At 46.2% G+C, this 19,473-nt stretch overlaps 1 protein-coding gene across 5 annotated transcripts in view; it reads right to left on the reverse strand.

Moving 5' to 3' along the window:
* Positions 1-19,473, reverse strand: part of KIF2A (kinesin family member 2A) — a 107,151-nt gene that overhangs the window by 57,137 nt on the left and 30,541 nt on the right. For 2 of the 5 annotated variants that reach the window (XM_019495957.2, XM_006263745.4), the window contains exons 2-6: positions 11,516-11,610; positions 10,688-10,807; positions 8,938-8,992; positions 7,293-7,415; positions 4,021-4,121 (exon numbers count right to left, since the gene is read on the reverse strand). In XM_019495957.2, the coding sequence (XP_019351502.1) occupies positions 4,021-4,121; positions 7,293-7,415; positions 8,938-8,992; positions 10,688-10,807; positions 11,516-11,610 (494 nt within the window). Of the gene's footprint in view, positions 1-4,020; positions 4,122-7,292; positions 7,416-8,937; positions 8,993-10,687; positions 10,808-11,515; positions 11,611-18,397; positions 18,469-19,473 lie in introns of those variants that run through there. The other 3 variants (XM_006263746.4, XM_019495958.2, XM_019495959.2) reach the window with 2 other exon arrangements.

Raw genomic sequence — 19,473 nt, forward strand, 5'->3', positions numbered from 1 at the left:
TGCTGCCACTGCTGCAGCTGCCACCTGCTTGGCTTCCCTGGTGTCCTGCTCACTCTGGGCACCAGGTAGGGAAGCACTGGGATGGAGGTGAAGCTGCGGCTGGGCGGGGGCACAGAACATGGGGCTGGGAACAGCACGGAGCCCACACCCGGGGGGGGTAGCAGGAGCACAGAGCTCAGGTGGGCAGAGTGTGGGTGTGAGGGAGGGTGTGGGGATCCCCCATGCAGCTTACAGCCACCAGCGCTGGCGGCAGCAGCAGCAGGCGGTAGGTACTGCTGCCTGGCAGCTCACAGCTCCAACCAGCACTGCACGTGGTGGCAAGGAGCACAGCCCAGCTGGCCTGCCTCTATTGCATGGGGCTCTGTGTGGAACACGTATAGCTCCCAGCACTTGCACATCACTGGGGGAAGCCCCATACAATGGAGCCAGCTGCATTTACTGCCCCCTGCAAGTCCTGGGACTACACCAGAAGTGGAGCAGAGCCCCACCCCCTGTTTCCCAGAGGAGTCATGGGACCTACATGGCAGGGGATGGGGAAGGCAGCCAGCTCCATTGTGCAGGGCTTCCCCCAGTAGCGCACAAGTGCTGGGAGCTGCACATGCACAGCATGGAGCACTATGCAACAGAGGTGGGCCGGCTTGACTGTTCTCCTTGCCACCACATGCAGCACTGGCTAGAGCTGCACACTGGCCAGCAGCAGCACCCGCGTGGGCCACAAGTGCCTGCCACCTGCTTCTGCTGCCAACAGAAGGGCTATGGCCTTGGGGGGGGGGGGGGAGGTAGGGAAAGAGTGCACCAGGGGATGCCAGGAGAGGTGTATCAGGGGGTCCCCACCCCCCACCCTTCCTCATACCCACAAATGCCACACACCTACCTCCTGCCCCCACAACCCCCTCAAATATATACCCCCCAACATAACTTATTGCCCTCCATACACACACACAGCCACATCCCCTCACAATCCCTCTTCACACACACATAATGACACCCCACGCCCTCACACAATATACAACAGTAAGACTATTTTTGAGTTATTATGCAATCACAATCATGACAAAAATATTTTTTTAATAAAATTAAAATGTTATACCAGGTGTTTGACTCTTAGTGTATGATTTGGTTTTCTTCTGGTTCCAAGATGGGAACCTTCTCCTACCAAAAGGAGTATTTCCAGGTGACAAGGAGAGGGATTTCCAGTGGCAAAGGTCAGAGGTTAGAGGCAGGAATCCTGACCCCAAAATGGTGACCAGGGGGCAGGGCACCTGTCAAGGGGAAGGGCTACCCTTGCAGCCTTCAACAGCTCACCAAGACTCATTAAGTGGCCCTCCAGCCAAAATAATTGCCTGCCTCTGCAATAAAATCTTGTGAAGCTTGCAGCGTCGAAACAACATTTATTTATAGAAACTTATATAAGAATTATTTATAGTAAAGAAGTAACCATCTTCCAACCCCACTATCAAAGGTCTGTGGCCTAGCCTTGAATGACAAAGTCAGTCCACCTGGCAACATAGAGCACCCAGGAATTGTGGCATTGCAGGAGACAGTCTGCATGACCCCCTCAGAAATTTCCTGGTATGGCAGGACTGCCATGTGTCCTGCCACACTAGGAAGTTTCTGTTGCCTTATTCAGACTACCTCCTGCAATGCCACACTTCCTGGGTGGTCTGTGTTTCCAGGAGGACTTACTTTGTCTCAGTCAGCCATGATTCTTGAGGGGGAGAGGGAGGAGGAGAGTGTTTTTTCTCCATCCTCCAGTCTGCTAAGAAACATGCATTGTTTTTCGCTTGAGGCATGGGGGTGCGGTGGAGAGGGAAGCAGCAAGAGGAAGGGATATGAGAAAATATAGTAATCAATCTTTCAAGGGGGGAACTTTTAACAATGTCATTTTTTCACAAAAGCTTCTAAACAACTAAATGTCAAATCAACTATATATTATAAAACTTAATTCAATAACATCTGGACCAGGTACATAAAATAAATCACTTTTCAAATCTCAAGTTTTCCAACATATCCCCACTAACCAGCAGAAAAGAATATTTCATGCAGAGTCAGTGCTTTATCTAAAAGCTAAAAATACCATATTTACTCAAAAATAAGACTGCCCTTATTATAAGACAACCCCCAATAAAGAGATTCTATATATGGCAAATTTACAAATTTGTTACAATATTCTAGGTACAGAATCTAATTATTCAGGATTTCCTTGCATTTGTCCCCCTCCCACTGCTACAGCAGACAAAATAAATTGCGCTGGGGGGGGGAGGAGGGGGGGGTCGTCAGGTAGCCCCTCTGCCCTTCCCCCCCAACTTCCCCCTGCAGCCACTTGCTTCCCTTGTTACTGTCAGATCCTGCTCTCACTGAGCACATAGAAGTGAGAAGCAAATTTGGAAAAACTGATCTTGAAATAAAGATAGCTTTAGCAATTTGCATATAGTACACAGACTTAGTGCATCCAGAACTGATGCATTTTACCTCTTTTGAAATTGCTGCAAGTTTAGCACAGGTACTCCATAAACACACTCTTACTCAGCACTTTAGCACTGACTTATACAGAGTACAAGCTATGAAAGATATTAATTAAAAGTCAAAAGGCTCATGATAAGTCAAAAGTTCATTAGGCAGGGCCTCACCAAAGTCAACACCATTTCTCAAACCATGGTGACCCCACAGCTCAGCAGGTGTGTACTCCCCCCACAACCAGAGGTGACCCGAATAGGGTGCGGGGCCCAGGGCAAATCAGCCCATGTGGGGCCCCGCCCCCGCTCCAAACTCAGACCCAAAGAAGCTGCCACCGCCATTGGCAGCAGTGGGGGGGTTGGGGGGGGAGAGGAGTAGCGAGCGGTGGGATGCAGAACTGCCACTCCGCCCAGCTTTGCACCACCGCTGCTTTGCTCGGCTCCACGGGGCCCCCCAAAGCACAGGGCCCAGGGTGGTCACCCCAATTTGCCCCCCCCAGGGACGGCCCTGCCCCCAACAAAGGATCCATGTGCAAATTACCTGACTCCAGTCATGGGGGTGCTGTTCTTGTCATGGAGTCCTGAGATGTTCCAAAACTGTATATGAGCATGAGGCACTGGGCAACCTGGTCTGGCTTTGCCTCAGGAAGGGCGAGGCCACACTAATCGCATGCAACAGGCTGAGGAAGGGGCCAACAGTGGGATTGTGAGTGAATTGTTTGGGGCCCTGTCTGCCAGATGCTTAAAGCTGGTGAAGAAACAGGAATCATTGGAAGTGGGAAAGAAAGGAACAGCTCAGCTGTGAAGTCTTTATATTTGAGGGTGAGCCATGACTTTTCCAAGTCACTGGCTCACCATGACTTGGAAAAGAGTTGGTGCTGAGGGGGACTGTGCTCAACGGGGACTCCCATATATCTTAAGATGGGCTGTACTAACTTATCCTTGTGGTAGGTTCCCATCAGCATGTTTGCTCATCATGGGTCATGTACTTTACAATCATGCTCAGTGTTGGCTACATTTAATCAGCTTCATAGCTGGTTTCTATTACTGAGCATATGCTGCTTTCACCAACAGTTCAAAGCTAAAAAATATATTTAATGTGGTTTCCTTATAAGTGAAATTAAGATGACAGGTTCCTCCCTGCCCCCCCAGAAATTGGGAGAGATGGGGGACCTTGTAGTATATTTACTCAAAAGCAAGACATTTTTCTCCCTATTTTTTCTTGAGGCAATAGTTGTTACTGAGAATCCATGTGTAAGCATTTATGGATCATGCTAGTAAATGCAAAACCTAAAAAGTAGATACAAGTGATAGAAAAGAAAGATTGTTTTAAAATGCTAAAAGCAAGTTATCATAATGAAAGCATGAATCAAAATGACTGTGGAACCCAAAGACTAGTTATTCAGTCACCAATGTTTTGTACATCTGAAAAAAACATTTAATTTCCAGGTAGTCGTAACTCCTATAACACACTGAAGATCATAGCAAATTTATATATATATTTTCTTCCTGAACAGACTTCTCCACCATGCATCTAATTCAACTCCAAAGTGAAAATACAAACCTGAGCTCTTTTTTCTCTGAGTTCCTGCTGCTGTAACCTCCTTTTTTCACGCTTCTCTTGCAATTTTTCAACCTCTTTCACACAATTAGATTTTCTACGTGCTTAAAGAAAAAGATAACATTTTTGAATAATTTCCAGCTTGCCATATAAAAAACTAAGATTTACATTACAGTTTTGTTACTTAATCAGTAATTAAATACATTCCATTTACATCTTTACATTGATTAGCTTCTCAAATGGCTCAATACTAGCCCCCTCATCAAGACGGTATTCAAGGATGAGGAAGTAGAAGGATTGTGGGTTAGGCTACATGGGGGGCAAGGAGAAAGGGATTTGGTGGTAGGGGTCTGCTACAGACCCCCACATCAAGGGGAAGAAATAGATGCGGGGCTCCTGAAGCAGCTCACGGAGACCATAAAAGCTAAAGAGGCGGTAGTCACGGGGGACCTAAACTACCCGGACATCTGCTGGGAGTCACAGACAGCAAAGTCCCATCGCTCACGCAGGTTTCTATCCTGTGTACAGGACCTCCACCTGACACAGGAGGTACATGGTCCCACTAGGGGGAATGCCATACTGGATCTGGTATTGGCAACGGGGGATGACATGGTAGGGGACCTCCAGATCGGTAGCCATCTGGGGGACAGTGATCACCTAATAATAGAATTCACCATAAGACGTCGAGTGGGTAAGGTAACTAGTAGGGTGAAAGTGCTAGACTTTAGGAAAGCTGATTTCAATGAACTTACGCGATTAGTCAAGGACACACTGCAGAGTAGGAGTTTTGAAGTGATGGGAGGCCAAGAAGGGTGGCTGTGCCTTAAGGAAACGATCCTTCGGGCACAAAGCAAGACAATCCCCGAGCGAGGCAAAAGAGGGAAAGGGACCAGGAGGCTTCCCTGGCTGACCAGAGAAATCCAGGGCAACCTAAGGGACAAAAGGGGAGCACATAAAAAGTGGAAACAGGGAGAGATCACCAAAGATGAATATACCTCCTCTGCTCGTGCTTGTAGGGAGGCAGTTAGACAGGCCAAAGCTACCATGGAGCTGAGGATGGCATCCCAAGTAAAAGACAACAAGAAATTGTTTTTTAGATATATAGGGAGTAAAAGGAAGGCCCAGGGAGGAATAGGACCCCTGCTAAATGGGCAGAAACAATTGGTGACGGACAGGGGGGACAAGGCTGAACTCCTCAACGAGTTCTTTGCCTCAGTGTTCCTAAGCGAGGGGCACAACAAGTCTCTCACTGGGGTTGTATAGAGGCAGCAGCAAGGCACCAGACTTCCATGCGTAGACCCTGAGATGGTGCAGAGTCATTTGGAAGAACTGGATGCCTTTAAGTTGGCAGGCCCGGATGAGCTCCATCCGAGGGTGCTGAAGGCACTGGCTGACATCATTGCAGAGCCACTGGCGGGAATATTTGAAAGCTCGTGGCTCACGGGCCAAGTCCCAGAGGACTGGAAAAGGGCCAACGTGGTCCCCATTTTCAAAAAGGGGAGGAAGGAGGACCCGGGCAACTATAGGCCAGTCAGTCTCACCTCCATCCTTGGCAAAGTCTTTGAAAAAATTATCAAGGCTCACATTTGTGAGAGCCCGGCAGGACAAATTATGCTGAGGGGAAACCAGCACGGGTTCGTAGCAGGCAGATCGTGCCTGACCAATCTAGTCTCTTTTTATGACCAGGTTACGAAACGCCTGGACACAGGAGGAGGGGTGGATGTCATATACTTAGACTTCAGGAAGGCCTTCGACATGGTATCCCACCCCATACTGGTGAACAAGTTAAGAGGCTGTGACTTGGATGACTACACAGTCCGGTGGGTGGCGAATTGGCTGGAGGGTCGCACCTAGAGAGTCGTGGTGGATGGGTCGGTTTCGACCTGGAAGGGTGTGAGCAGTGGGGTCCCACAGGGTTCGGTCCTTGGACTGATACTCTTTAATGTCTTCATCAGTGACTTGGACGAGGCAGTGAAATGTACTCTGTCCAAGTTTGCAGATGACACAAAGCTATGGGGAGATGTGGACACACCGGAGGGCAGGGAACAGCTGCAAGCAGACCTGGATAGGTTAGACAAGTGGGCAGAAAACAACAGAATGCAGTTCAACAAGGAGAAATGCAAAGTGCACACCTACAGCCTAGGAAATGACCTGCTGGGTGGAACGGAAGTGGAAAGGGATCTCGGAGTCCTAGTGGACTCCAAGATGAACATGAGTCGGCAGTGTGACGAAGCCATCAAAAAAGCCAATGGCACTTTATCGTGCATCAGCAGATGCATGACGAATAGGTCCAAGGAGGTGATACTTCCCCTCTATCGGGCACTGGTCAGACCGCAGTTGGAGTACTGCGTGCAATTCTGGGCGCCGCACTTCAAGAAGGATGCGGATAACCTGGAGAGGGTCCAGAGAAGGGCAACTCGTATGGTTAAGGGCCTGCAGACCAAGTCCTACGGGGAGAGACTAGAGAAACTGGATGTTTTCAGCCTCCGCAAGAGAAGGTTAAGAGGCGACCTTGTGGCTGCCTATAAGTTCATCACGGGGGCACAGAAGGGAATTGGTGAGTATTTATTCACCAAGGCGCCCCCGGGGGTTACAAGAAATAATGGCCACAAGCTAGCAGACAGCAGATTTAGACTGGACATTAGGAAGAACTTCTTCACAGTTCGAGTGGCCAAGGTCTGGAACGGGCTCCCAAGGGAGGTGGTGCTCTCCCCTACCCTGGGGGTCTTCAAGAGGAGGTTAGATGAGTATCTAGCTGGGGTCATCTAGACCCAGCACTCTTTCTTGCCTATGCAGGGGGTCGGACTCGATGATCTATTGAGGTCCCTTCCAACCCTAACATCTATGAATCTATAATCAATACAACTTTATATGTAAAATTTTCTAGTAAATGAATTATAAAAAAGTATTCTAGAAAATAAATATGCAAAAAAATAGACGACAACCCTCAAAAAACACATTGACCAAAACATGTGATGTTAAATTCAGAACAAAATAAAACACCTTGCTTTAAAAAAAAAAAAAAAAAAAACAAACCCTAGGCAAAGTTATTTAAAAAAAAAAACAAAATCAAAGAAAAATGTAAACCCCAATTTCCAGTAGGACTATTATAAAACTCAACATTCGTCTCCCCACAGTACTCTGAAAGTGCTTCTTATGGAGACCTACAGACACAATGATAGGTACAGACCATTCTTTTATGGACAATTTAGTAATCCAAGAGAATGACATGTAATGCCTAGAATGAATGAATCCTTGATACATGGTTTACATACAAGGAGGTCCAAATTCCTTTTTTGCAGCTTGAACTGGAGATATATCTGAAACACTACCATTCTGTTGTGTAGAGGAAGACTGTTCAGGAAGTTGAGTAGGACGTGCCCGTGCAGAACCAACCACTGCAACAAAAGCATAAAATTGATCTTAATTAATTATTCTAGATGTCAAAATTGAATATTCATTTCATTTACACAAAATGGCTTTCACATTTCCTGTGTAAGTTTCCAATTATTTTATGATTGAAAAACTCAAAATAACCTGTTTGGAAATAGGGTTTTTTGTTTGTTTGTTTAAAGAGAAAGACATAAGTAAAAACAAAGTTTCCTAGGAAACTACGACAGGCATTACCTAACGAAGACAAAAACCACATAGCAAATCACTAATTCTAACATTGCAATTAATACAAACTGGTAACTGAGGCCTCAATACTCCAACCATTTAAGTACTCAACTTAAATGTCAGTCAGGACAAATATTCAGGTGAATAAGTAAAGCACATATTAAAGCAGGGGTTGACAGCACATGTGCCACAAGTGGCATGGGCAGCTTGTGTGTGTGGCTTGTAGCAGATTGGGAAGGAGACAGAAGCACAACAGCAGATGGGGAAGAAAGCAGAGCAGCAGATAAGGCAGGGAGCAGAAAGAGCAGTGGACTAGGTAAAAGACGAGGAATCAGAGTGGCATTTGGGGAGGGTATGGGGCTAATTTGTGGCATGCCTCAGAAAAGGCTGACCCCTCACTACACTAGAAGTAGTTGCCCAATTTTCAGAGGCACTGATCAATCCCAGCTCCCACTGACTTCAATGGCACTGGCAATTGTTTGGCCTCTCTCTCAAAAGAAAAAAATTGTGTTATAAATGCATAAAACATCCAACTATACCAAAAAACTACTTAAAACTATCCATTTTCTGCTGCTTAGTTTCCTATAAGGATTAAAGAAGAAGTTTAACAAGAGGTTTGAAGGGAGAACAATGATTCTTAGTAGTTTGGACGGAGCATACCACGTATAAAAGGGAAGCATGGAACAGAACAGAAAGAAAGACAAATTGTGGGGAACAGCACAGACTCTCAAACTGCTCCTCATTAAAGTGAAAAAAATTACAGTTCTTCTCTACCAGCTGAAGATTTACTTCAAAATTCAAACACATTCTGCAACTATTCAATATATTAAGGCAACATTAACAATACCGCAACTTTAAGAAATGGATTTTAAAAAAAGTTTTAAAAAAATTAACAGAGTTAGAAAAAATACCACTTGGGCCAATCACAATCTCTGTCTTCCCTGATTGTGCACACGCATGCACACACACAAAATTTTCTATCCCCTATTCATACCCTCAAATGCTCACCAGAAGACATTCTGGAAGCCTACCATTGTTCATTTGGCTAAACCTTCCCCAGTTTTGTAATGCAGATATGCCTTAAGTCTTCTAATAACACATTTACACATAAAAACTGGTAATACAATATCCTTTTGAAAAAACACTATACAGAATGATCCCAGGAATGATCTTCCCTGTCCTTTAAATACCATGTGGGAATGTAACAAAAAGAAAAAAGAATTACAATTAGACTTCAAAAGGAACTAGATTATAGCATTTTTGTTGTTTTACTACTTGGAATGAAAAGGTGCAACTGTTTACCTCTGTTGTCTCTGGCAGGGGTTTCATTTTTAATAGGAGCCACAGTCCGTCGATTCTATAGAGAGAAAGAGATCTCTAGAATTTGTTCATCCTGTCACCTGTATTGTAATTTGTTGTATCTGCTTATTTTCAGTGAACAGAAACAAATCTCAGTGTGAACGGTGCAACGAGGTGGCGTTCCAGAATCCCTCCTATCCATACTTAAGATGAAAAGCATGAGAGCTAAAGGTACCACTATCCAAAATCTCCAAAACCTTCTCTAAGAAAAATGAAACTGGAACTTCCTCCATCCCCAAGGTATGCAAAGATTTCCTAATTATAGACATAATTTAGGAGCTAAAAATTCATTTTTCACTTTATAAAATAGTAATTTTGCATCCATTTTCTTTTTTCAGTCTGTTCTTCAGCAATAATTTACATTTGACTGGGGTGAGCCAATGTTCCTGTTAGGAATAAAAACCAGAGGTCTCTGGTTAGAGCAGAGGTTCCCACCCCCAGGCCGTGGCCGGGTGATTGTGAAGGATTGGCTGCTGGTCTAAAGGAGGGCTAGCTGCCGGACTGGAAGTACAGAAGTGATCAGCATACTGGGCGCTACACTTCAAAAGGGATGTGGCCAGCCTGGAGAGGGTTCAGAGAAGGGCCACCCACTTAGTGAGAGGGCAGGAGGACAGGCCCTATGAGGAGAGACTGAGGGACCTGAACCTGTTCAGCCTCAGCAATAGAAGGCTGAGGGGGGACCTGGTGGTTGCCTACAAACTCATCAGGGGAGATCAACAGCAAATAGGTAGAGCCCTTTTCTCCCCAGCACCACCTGGGGTGACAAGGAACAATGGTAATAAGCTGATGGAGATAGGTTTAGGTTAAGAGATCAGAAAGCAATATTTTACAGTTAGGGTGGCCAAATCTGGAACCAGCTTCCCAGGGAGGTGGTCCTCGCCCCCCCTACGCTGGGCAAATTCAAGAGGAGGTTGGACGATCTCCTGTCTGGGGTCTTGTGAACCCAGCATTCATTCCTGCCGGTGGCAGGGGGTCAGGCTAGATGATCTGTTCAGGTCCCTAGCTACTATGAAACTGCGGACTGACAGCCAACCCTTTTTTATGCTGAATATTAAAAAGGCTCGGTTGCCAGTCCGCAGTATGCTGGTCACTTCCAGTCTACAATATGCTGGTCTGCGGTTTGCCGATCCATAGTCTAAAAAGGCTGGGAACCACTGGATTAGAACATCTTGCCCCTCTGTTCAGGGTCAGACCAATCACCACATTTGGGATCAGAGGAAGGACCCCACGGTTGGTCTGGTATGGACTGTGGGGGGTTTGTCTTCCTCTATAGAAGGGGGCATGGTCCTCTTCCTTGGATCTCTTGAGCATATGTTAATAACTCTTGCAGCAGCAGGACATTAGCTACCATTGTCCCCCTGCTTTATCTGTGGCAGGGTTAGGGTATTCTCTGATTTGTGGTTGTGTGATGGGCACCAGTGTCATTTTAGTAATAGATTGGACAAAGATTTGCTTAGGATGGTTTGGATAGGGATGATCTTGTGTCTGGCAGGGAGCTGAATAAGATAGCCTCCAGAGGTCCCTTCCAGCCCTATTTTTCTATGATTTTTCATGCTAGACAAGAAGTCTAAAATATCCCTGAAATAGCACATAATGCACAGAAACAAAATTCTTAAGTATTTAAAATCTAATACTAGTCTGTAAATGACACTGTAGTAACTGATTTATTCATATTGTTTTAGATATCACCAACCTTAACTATTTTGTTTACTTTGGCTGAGGGAGTAGGAGGTGGTGGTGTCTCTGGGCTGGGTTCAATATCTTCATCAGGTGCAAGATCTGGATTAAGTGAAAATATGCTCTCCAAGTCAATCTGTTTAAAAAGAGAACACATACTCATGTAACTTTTCAAGCATATTCAGACTTCCCATCTCTATTTAGGACTGCAAACAAATAGACACACTGACTCATTTAGGTCCATGGCTGGTTTAGCTTTGCAAGATAAGACACCACAGGCAATTGAGTGAGGGCACCTCTTGAACTTTTTGATCCTCTGACTGCCTGAAAAATCTATATATAAATCAAAGATATAACCATTATAAAACCACCATTAGGTATTTATAATGCAAAGTAACTGCACTAAAACAAGAAGAGTCAGTATTTCTACGAGGACTTTTGACAGCTATTGGACATTGGTATACCAAATCTCACACTAAAAGGGTGAGATATCTAGATTAATCAGTTTTTGGCAGTGGTCTGATGGGTGATCTTGGAAAACTCACTTCCTGTCTCTGTGCCTCACCTTCCCTGTCCATAAAATGGATATGCTAACAATGACCACTGTAAACCATGTCAAGATCTATTATGAAGCATTAGATATTACTACTATTGCAGAAATATGTACGCAGGAAATTAAATACAGCACTATTAACACTGCTTGTCTTACCCTAAAAAAAATCTGGACCAATGGAACTACAATTAATATGAAAACTACATTTATCTCAGTTTTAATGTGTGAACTCAGATTCAATATAAGGAGGACATCATTTACTCTTTATTTTACAATAGAAAAAAAGTGTACCTCTTTGCCTTTAGTGTCTCCATTTTCAATCCATTCGACAGTTACACTCTCATTATCTTCATTTAGAGATGTTACCATAGCTTGATGTATTCGGCCTATAAAAGAAAAAGAAACATTAGCAGTCGCAGAAAATTTTCCTTCAATAATTTTAGGCCCAGTTGGCACTAAGTTCCTGGAACTTCCTTTTAATTTTTTTAAGTCATAAGCAGGGATCCAGGTTTTCCGTTTCCCACAAAAAAACAGAGAAAACCACCGATTCCGATTTCTCAAGCAAATCCCAGGACGTCATTCTCCTGTTGTATTCGGCCTTGGTGAGGCCACAGCTGGAGTACTGCATCCAGTTTTGGGCTCCACAATTCAAAAAGGATGTGGAGAAGCTTGAGAGAATCCAGAGAAGAGCCATGCGCATGATCAGAGGTTAAGAAAACAGACCTTACGATGACAGGCTGAGAGCCATGGGGCTCTTCAGCCTGGAAAAGCACAGGCTCAGGGGTGATCTGGTGGCCACCTATAAGTTTATACGGGTGCTCACCAGGATCTGGGGGAACTTTTGTTCACCAGAGCCCCCCAAGGGATGACAAGATCAGATGATTATAAACTCCTACAAAACCGTTTCAGTCTGGACATAAGGAAGAACTTCTTTACTGTCCGAGCCCCCAAGGTCTAGATTAGCCTGCCACCAGAGGTGGTTCAAGCACCTACTTTGAACGCCTTCAAGAGAAATCTGGATGTTTTTCTTGCTGGGATCCTATGACCCCAGCTGACTTCCTGCCCCTGGGGCAGGAGGCTGGACTCGATGATCTTCCAAGGTCCCTTCCAGCCATAATGTCTATGAAATCCGATTCCCTGTTTTTATCGGAGAAAACGTGGATTTCACCTTTTAACAGAGAAATTCACGGGTTTTCCACTTTTGCAAAGAGCTTACAGGCTGGCACAGCTCCAGCCTGCAAGAGTTGATTGCAGAAAGGGCGGGAAACCCCCAGCCCTACCCAGAGGAGGAGGGAGAGGGGGAAGGGCGGGGCCTGAGCCTCCGAGTCAGCCAAGGCTGGGCTCAGGCTCACCCTTCACCCCTGGATCCTAGAGGTAAGTGGAGCTTGGGGGTTGTGGGGCAAGGCTGGGGAAGGGGGCTGAGGGAGCAGGGGTTGCTGCCAGCCCCAGGCAGTATACTGCAGCCTGGAGCAGGACCAGGGGGTGAGGGCAGGGGTGCAGGGCCAGGGGTGCCCCTCTCCTGGGGGCTTTGCGGGCAAGCAATGCAGGGTGAGGCATAGTGGTACCCGACATGTGCGGGCTGCACGCATGCCACCCAGCCAGCTGGCCAGGGGTGGGGAGTAAGGGGCTCGCATGGGGGTGATTGCACGGTGCCACAGCCATGGCTCTGCAGCGGTGGCAAGGGATGGTGGCTGTGGGGGGGGCAGGGGTTCATATGTGGCGGCCACTGCCGCTTGCCTGTGGAACTGTGCCAACGGTGACAGCTGCTGTGCGCAAAACCTCCCTGCACCACCACTGCCACCGCAGAGCCATGCCTGCAGAGCTGTGGGGCCGGCCGCAGGGCAGCAGTGGCAGTGTGGTGGCGGCTGGGCAACATACAGCCGCCCTCACCGCCATCCCATGCCGTGTGGCCATGGCTGCCACCACACTGCCACTGCCGCCCTGCAGCTGGCCACAGAAGTCCGCAGGCATGGCTCCGCGGCGGCAGCAGCAGCAGCAGTGTAGGGAGGTTTGGCACAGCTCCAGAGGTAAGCAGCAGCAGCCGCTGTGTGCAAGCCCACCCCACCTGCCACAGCCACCATCCCTCGCTGCCACTGCAGAGCCATCGCCAAGGAGCCATACAGCCGGCCACATGCCAGCCCCCCCCCCCCCCCCGACATGCAGCTGCCACCACCGCACACCGTCGCAGAGCCGTGCAGCTGGTTGCAGGGCACATGCAACAGTGCAGTGGTGGCCACTGCGTGCAAGCCCCCCTTTCCCAACCTGGCCGGGTGACACATATGTGGCCTGTACATGGTGGCCACCACTGCACTGCCACTGCCATGCCCTGCACCACTTGCCTGCAAAGCAGTGTGGGTGGCCGTGGGATGGTAGCGCAGGATGCAGTGGTGGCCTCCGTGTGCGAACCCCCCTGTTAGGCTGGCTGGCACGTGTGGCCCGCAAATTGGCACCTCTGCCCTCACCCCCTGGTCCTGCTCCTGGGAGTGGGCACAGGGGCACACCCCCCCCCTTCTTGATCTACTCCCCCAGCACCTTCCCTTTCCCCCGCCCTGCCCCACCCCTTCCCCCCACACACACTTACCTCCTGGGGTGGGTGTCAGTGTCTGTGTGTGCATCTGTGTCTGCCTGTCTGTGCCTACATGTCTGTGTCACTGTCTGAGGGGCTGTTGTGAGGGAGTAAGGGGCATCAGCAGGGCTGAGGAGGCTGTGGGGGGGGAGTGCAGGGCACCAGCAGCCAGCGCTGGGGGGGGGGCTTTAATTTTTATCATGGATTTGGGGTTTTTAAATAAGAGAATTTGCAATTTTTTAACATCAGAGAAAACCAGGATCCCTGGTCATAAGAGAAAAGTGTTCCAAATTCTACAAAAACGAAACACCACACATGCATGGCAGCAGGTGTGATTGTGGGATTTCACATTAGATCTTGTTGTGCCTTATTGCCAGGCTGCCCCTGCACCAGCAAGAAGCAAGTTCCCGCAGCTGGAAGCCCCCTCAATTGAGGGGCTCCCAGCCACAGAGGCACCCCATGCACCCTTGGGTCTGGGGAACCATGACTTGGCTGCCACAATCCCAAAGCCCCAGGCATTTCATCCACCCTCAGGGCAGCCACACCCACTGGATGACCGGACTCAACCTTCTTGGCTTTTAGGAGGGTTGTTGACAGGTTTGTATTTTTGCCCTGAGTGGAAGAGAAGAGAACTCTCTACCTTCATATATAGAACATGGAAGAGATAAAAGGCTTTGGAGAGCTTTTTTGCAGGATGCTACAATATCAAGTTCCTGGAACAAGTGCAAAGCCATGGGAAATACTATTCCAATATCCTCTGCTGATGGGAACCTGATAAGCTAGTGATCCAACCAAGAAAAAATATTTTACAACACAGCCATAAACATCTGGAAAATCCAAGAGAAAGCAACACAAATTGTTGGGAGATACCATAATATCATGAACTTGTAAACAGCATGTCTAAAAAGATTACACAATGCGTACCAGAAACAGGAAATATTTTCTATGACAAGAGATCTGAGAAATGATATTTTTCCCAAAAGCTTGTCTAAAAATGTCTCCCAACAATGCAGTTTGTCCAATAAAAGATATCCAAAATAATCCTTCCTTCATAATTCCTGGACCATCTTGGCTACAATATCACTCCAATGCTACCATTTTTATGACAACACATTCCAAAGGTTTTTCATCCAAAATATTTAACTGGTTCAACATTGCTCAGACCACACCATATTTCTTAGAGATGAAAAGTCAGCCATCCAGAATTTGAATGACAAATTAGCAGAAGACAGAGAAAAAGGGTCATAACCCAAGCCACTTCAGCATCACTAACAGTACCAATAAACTAGTAACTAGCAATTCACTAACAATATCACCCTCCTCTAAGCAATCACTGATATAAACAGTCCCCCACTGTGCACCATTTCTGAGAGGAAACAGTGGAAGTAATGATTAAAAATAAAAAATTAGGTGACACCTTGTTGACCCATACTTCAAGAGAGGCAAAACCCAGGTTGATTCAGCACACACATTCCTTCATTTCAGGCACTGTCTATAAAGGAAAGGATTTATTTCCATTTAAAAATTTTAGTTTGTATAGTATAAACTCCTTTGCATCCACACACACAAGTTCTCTTCACTCCTCCTCATCTTCCCACTCCCATCTTATCTTGCTTTCATTAACCCATTTTGGAAGCAACAGAATTCTAGAATGGCTTCTACAACTGTAAATGGGTTTAGATGCATGCCCAGTCCAAGCAAACTGTATCACTTCAGTGTCCTCATTGCCATCCCAAACTGCACTGTACCAACCTGCCTACTTATTTACTTGTGGGCCCTCCACTGCTCTGAAGTCATCTTGCTCACATGACCTCTTCCTGTTTAAAATACTGGCACGTGTTCAAGTGTGCACCTTCACGATTTCAGCTTTCAAGTAGCTTGCATACCTGCAATCCACTGCAGAAGAAGTATGCCCAGTTCCATATTAACCAATCACCAGAATGCAAGGATCTCCGAGTGGCTATGAATGAACACACGTGGGACATTACCAAGAGATGGCCACTCCTATACCAGAAGCAGCACTGCTAAAATAATAAAGATGATTTGGGGGGGGGGGGGGGGGGGGGGCAGGGAGGGACTTTATGACATGCCCACTCCCCAATCCACAGCAGCCTCAAAACACCTTAGTATCAGCAGCTAAAGTGTCGCAAAACAATAAATCTTACCAAATGGACTAAATATGATGGTCTCTGCCTTGTTCATGGTCATTCTCTATCCAATCAACAGACTACTGTACCCATGTCTTTACAGGTTAAAAGACCCTTCCTCCCCCCTGCACATACCCTAGTGGCAGACATTTCTTATTGTACTGGAGGATACAGAAAAAGAAAAGACAAAAAAATTTTGGATAACCATTTGACCAGTGCTCTATGCTTTTAATTAAATTTACATTTTCAAATACAAACAAGAACTGGAAACAAATTGCTTACATGAAAGGGTTTTTGATACATTATAATCTGCCTGGCAACTGACTCCCCAGCCCAGCCCAGCCCAGCCTCTGGCTTGTTTACTTTTCATTCCATCCAGGAAGAGCACACACCAACTGCTGAAACCTCCTTAGCCTGATGAAGGGTTTTTGAACCTGAAACCTTGCTTAATAAATATTCTCCAACTATTTGGGTTGGTCTAATAAAAGATATCAAATTCACCCAAGGAACCTTGTAAGGATATCCATAATACACCTAAATGGTAAGATTCTCACAATTACAAAAACTACTAAAGCCTGTGGTTATTTTCAGTCAGCCCCTCCGCACTGTGAATCCCAATACAACGGTACAGGCTACTGCAAAGACTATTTAATAGTGCACTTTGTGCTAATCTACATGCGTTATAAACAGAATTTAAGACAAAGATAATACTGTGTCTTTTCAGGTATAATGCAAGGTAACAGTGTCTTCTTACAACCATACAACATTTCAATTTCCCTTCCACTGTTCTGGCTAAGAGTTGCTGTGCTTCATAGCTTCTAGGCTTGTCCACTGCATTTTTGGATGGGATCCTTCTCTGCCACCTGGAAGATACTACTGAGGAAAATCTCCCACGTAAGAATAACTTAGAATCCTTCACGCAATTATCCTCGCTCCCTGGGTTCTCTCTCGTCACAACATGCAACCTGTTGAAAACAGAGGACTAGAAGCTCCTTGCTAGGTCTCCGTTTACAAAGGGCAGATTCCTTTCCATCCCCTCAGATGAAACCTGCACAAAAGCTTACACATTTTGATGACTTCTACTTGCAGATTTTTATGACCTCTATCTGTATAAAGTATACACTCAGTGCTATAGCCTCATGGAAATTGGTTTTTTATACATACTTTTATTAATTCAATTAGTTATTACTATTATTATTATCATCATCATCTCTGCTAAAAATCTGAGGCACAGCTCCCCACTCCAACATCATCCATTCTTAATAAAAAGGTGTCTCAAAAATACATTTATTTCTTTAATTTTTTTAATTTTTTTTTGGTTACAGTCACATTAATTTTCTTCAGTGTCACTGTGGTTAGAGTAAGAGAACAGTATTTCCCTAACCCTGCTGACACAATGCGGATCCCTCAACAATTTGGGACACACTGCAGAGGGATTTGGTCTCTCCCTTCTGCTTCCCTCCCCTTCACTTTTACAGAACTTATGCAAAACATAGAAAGCAGCTATAACATGAGAGAAGTATGTTTCAGGGACATATGATCTTGTAGTAAAATCAAGTGAAGACCTTGGCCCTTGAGACTTTGCCAGATCAATTAGCATTTGTGAAACGAATCACCGAGACCAATCAAACTTTGCATCACCAAGAAGAAAGACCTATTTCTGCTAATGAACTATGAAACACGATAAAGAAACAAACAGTAGGCACATGAAACTGGAAAATGGTCTAAATACCATTTGGGATCTCCAGCCAAGCAAATCCATTACACTGCCTAGCATCATAACTTGGGGAAGACACAGTATCATTTAAACACCTGTGCAAGTAGGGTTGGCAAGCTAGGTAACTGACAAGTCATTAACTGACCACCTAATATTTTAGCAATATTTGATCATGGTCAAATATTATTAAAATATACCAGCAAAACAAGTATGCCCTGATGCAGGCAGCAGTCAACCTTTTAGTTGCATCTTGATGCCAGTAGTTTGCAAGGACAGGAGGGCTCTGTTCTAGTCCTAGCCTCATGGTAGTCTATCTACCTCCCTTCGTTTCAGGTCTGGAAATCTACCCCTTCCCCCACCCCCAATTTTTAGGGCCTTTTATTATTCCAACTGCCCTTTAAGCCATATGGGGCTGCAGGAGTTCCATGTTGTGGTTTGGAGGGGGGGGGGAGGAGGGGCTGGTCTCTTCCCCCTCCCCCACCCAGCAGCATAAAACTAACTTCTGCTCTAACAGATGGTATCTTGCAGGTGGAACCAACCTTGTGGCACAAATCATGCGTGTCCAGGACCACTTCCCATGTTTACTGCACTTGCCATTGGGACAAGGGGCCACTTCTGTCCCCCCCCCACGTGACCTGGGAGTCTACAAGGTTCTCAGGAGATTGGAGGTAGAAGGTTAAACTATTAATAGTAAGCCTATTAATAGTTTAGCCGATAAGTCTAGTGACAACTTGTTAGCTTACCAGTTATTGTTTAGTGCAGGGCTGGATGCAGCCTGGCAGGAAAGGGAAGCCATTCAGTGCTCCGGCGAGACCTGGAAGGTATCAGGGAGTGAGGAAAAGGGGAGGGGGAAAAAGGAACTACTTCCTATAGCCTATGAAGTTAGAAGAAAACAGAAGGTAGCCTTATGACTCATCAATTAAACAATCAGCTGCTGGTTCACAAGTGATCCCTCCCTCCCTCCCTCCCAGGGCAGGGCTTCACCTGGGCTGTGCTGTCTGGTTGGGCTTGCCACCACTGCCTGCCTTCCCCTTCCCCTCACCCAAGGGTGCCAAGCAGCAGCTGTATCCAAACTTCTGTGTTATTGGTTAACCATTAACCAATATAATTAGAGAAGTATAACAGATAATTTTTTTAACCAATAATTTACATCCCTACTTGAGAGGGCACCATGCCTGAAAACATACTCGTATGTTTTAGACTTAGTCGTATACTTAGACTTCAGGAAGGCCTTCGATACGGTATCCCACCCCATACTGGTGAACAAGTTAAGAGGCTGTGATGTGGATGACTACACAGTCCGGTGGGTGGCGAATTGGCTAGAGGGTCGCACCCAAAGAGTCGTAGTAGATGGGTCGGTCTCGACCTGGAAGGGTGTGGGCAGTGGGGTCCCGCAGGGTTCGGTCCTTGGACCGATACTCTTTAATGTCTTCATCAGTGACTTGGACGAGGGAGTCAAATGTACTCTGTCCGAGTTTGCAGATGACACAAAGCTATGGGGAGAAGTGGACACGCCAGAGGGCAGGGAACAGCTGCAGGCAGACCTGGATAGGTTGCACAAGTGGGCAGAAAATAAGAGAATGCAGTTCAACAAGGAGAAATGCAAAGTGCTGCACCTAGGGAGGAAAAATGTCCAGCACACCTACAGCCTAGGGAATGACCTGCTGGGTGGCACAGAGGTGGAAAGGGATCTTGGAGTCCTAGTGGACTCCAAGATGGACATGAGCCGGCAGTGTGACGAAGCCATCAGAAAAGATAATGGCACTTTATCGTGCATCAGCAGATGCATGACAAATAGGTCCAGGGAGGTGATACTTCC

This window comes from Alligator mississippiensis, chromosome 3 (genome assembly GCF_030867095.1).
Source record: "Alligator mississippiensis isolate rAllMis1 chromosome 3, rAllMis1, whole genome shotgun sequence".
NCBI lineage: Eukaryota > Metazoa > Chordata > Crocodylia > Alligatoridae > Alligator > Alligator mississippiensis.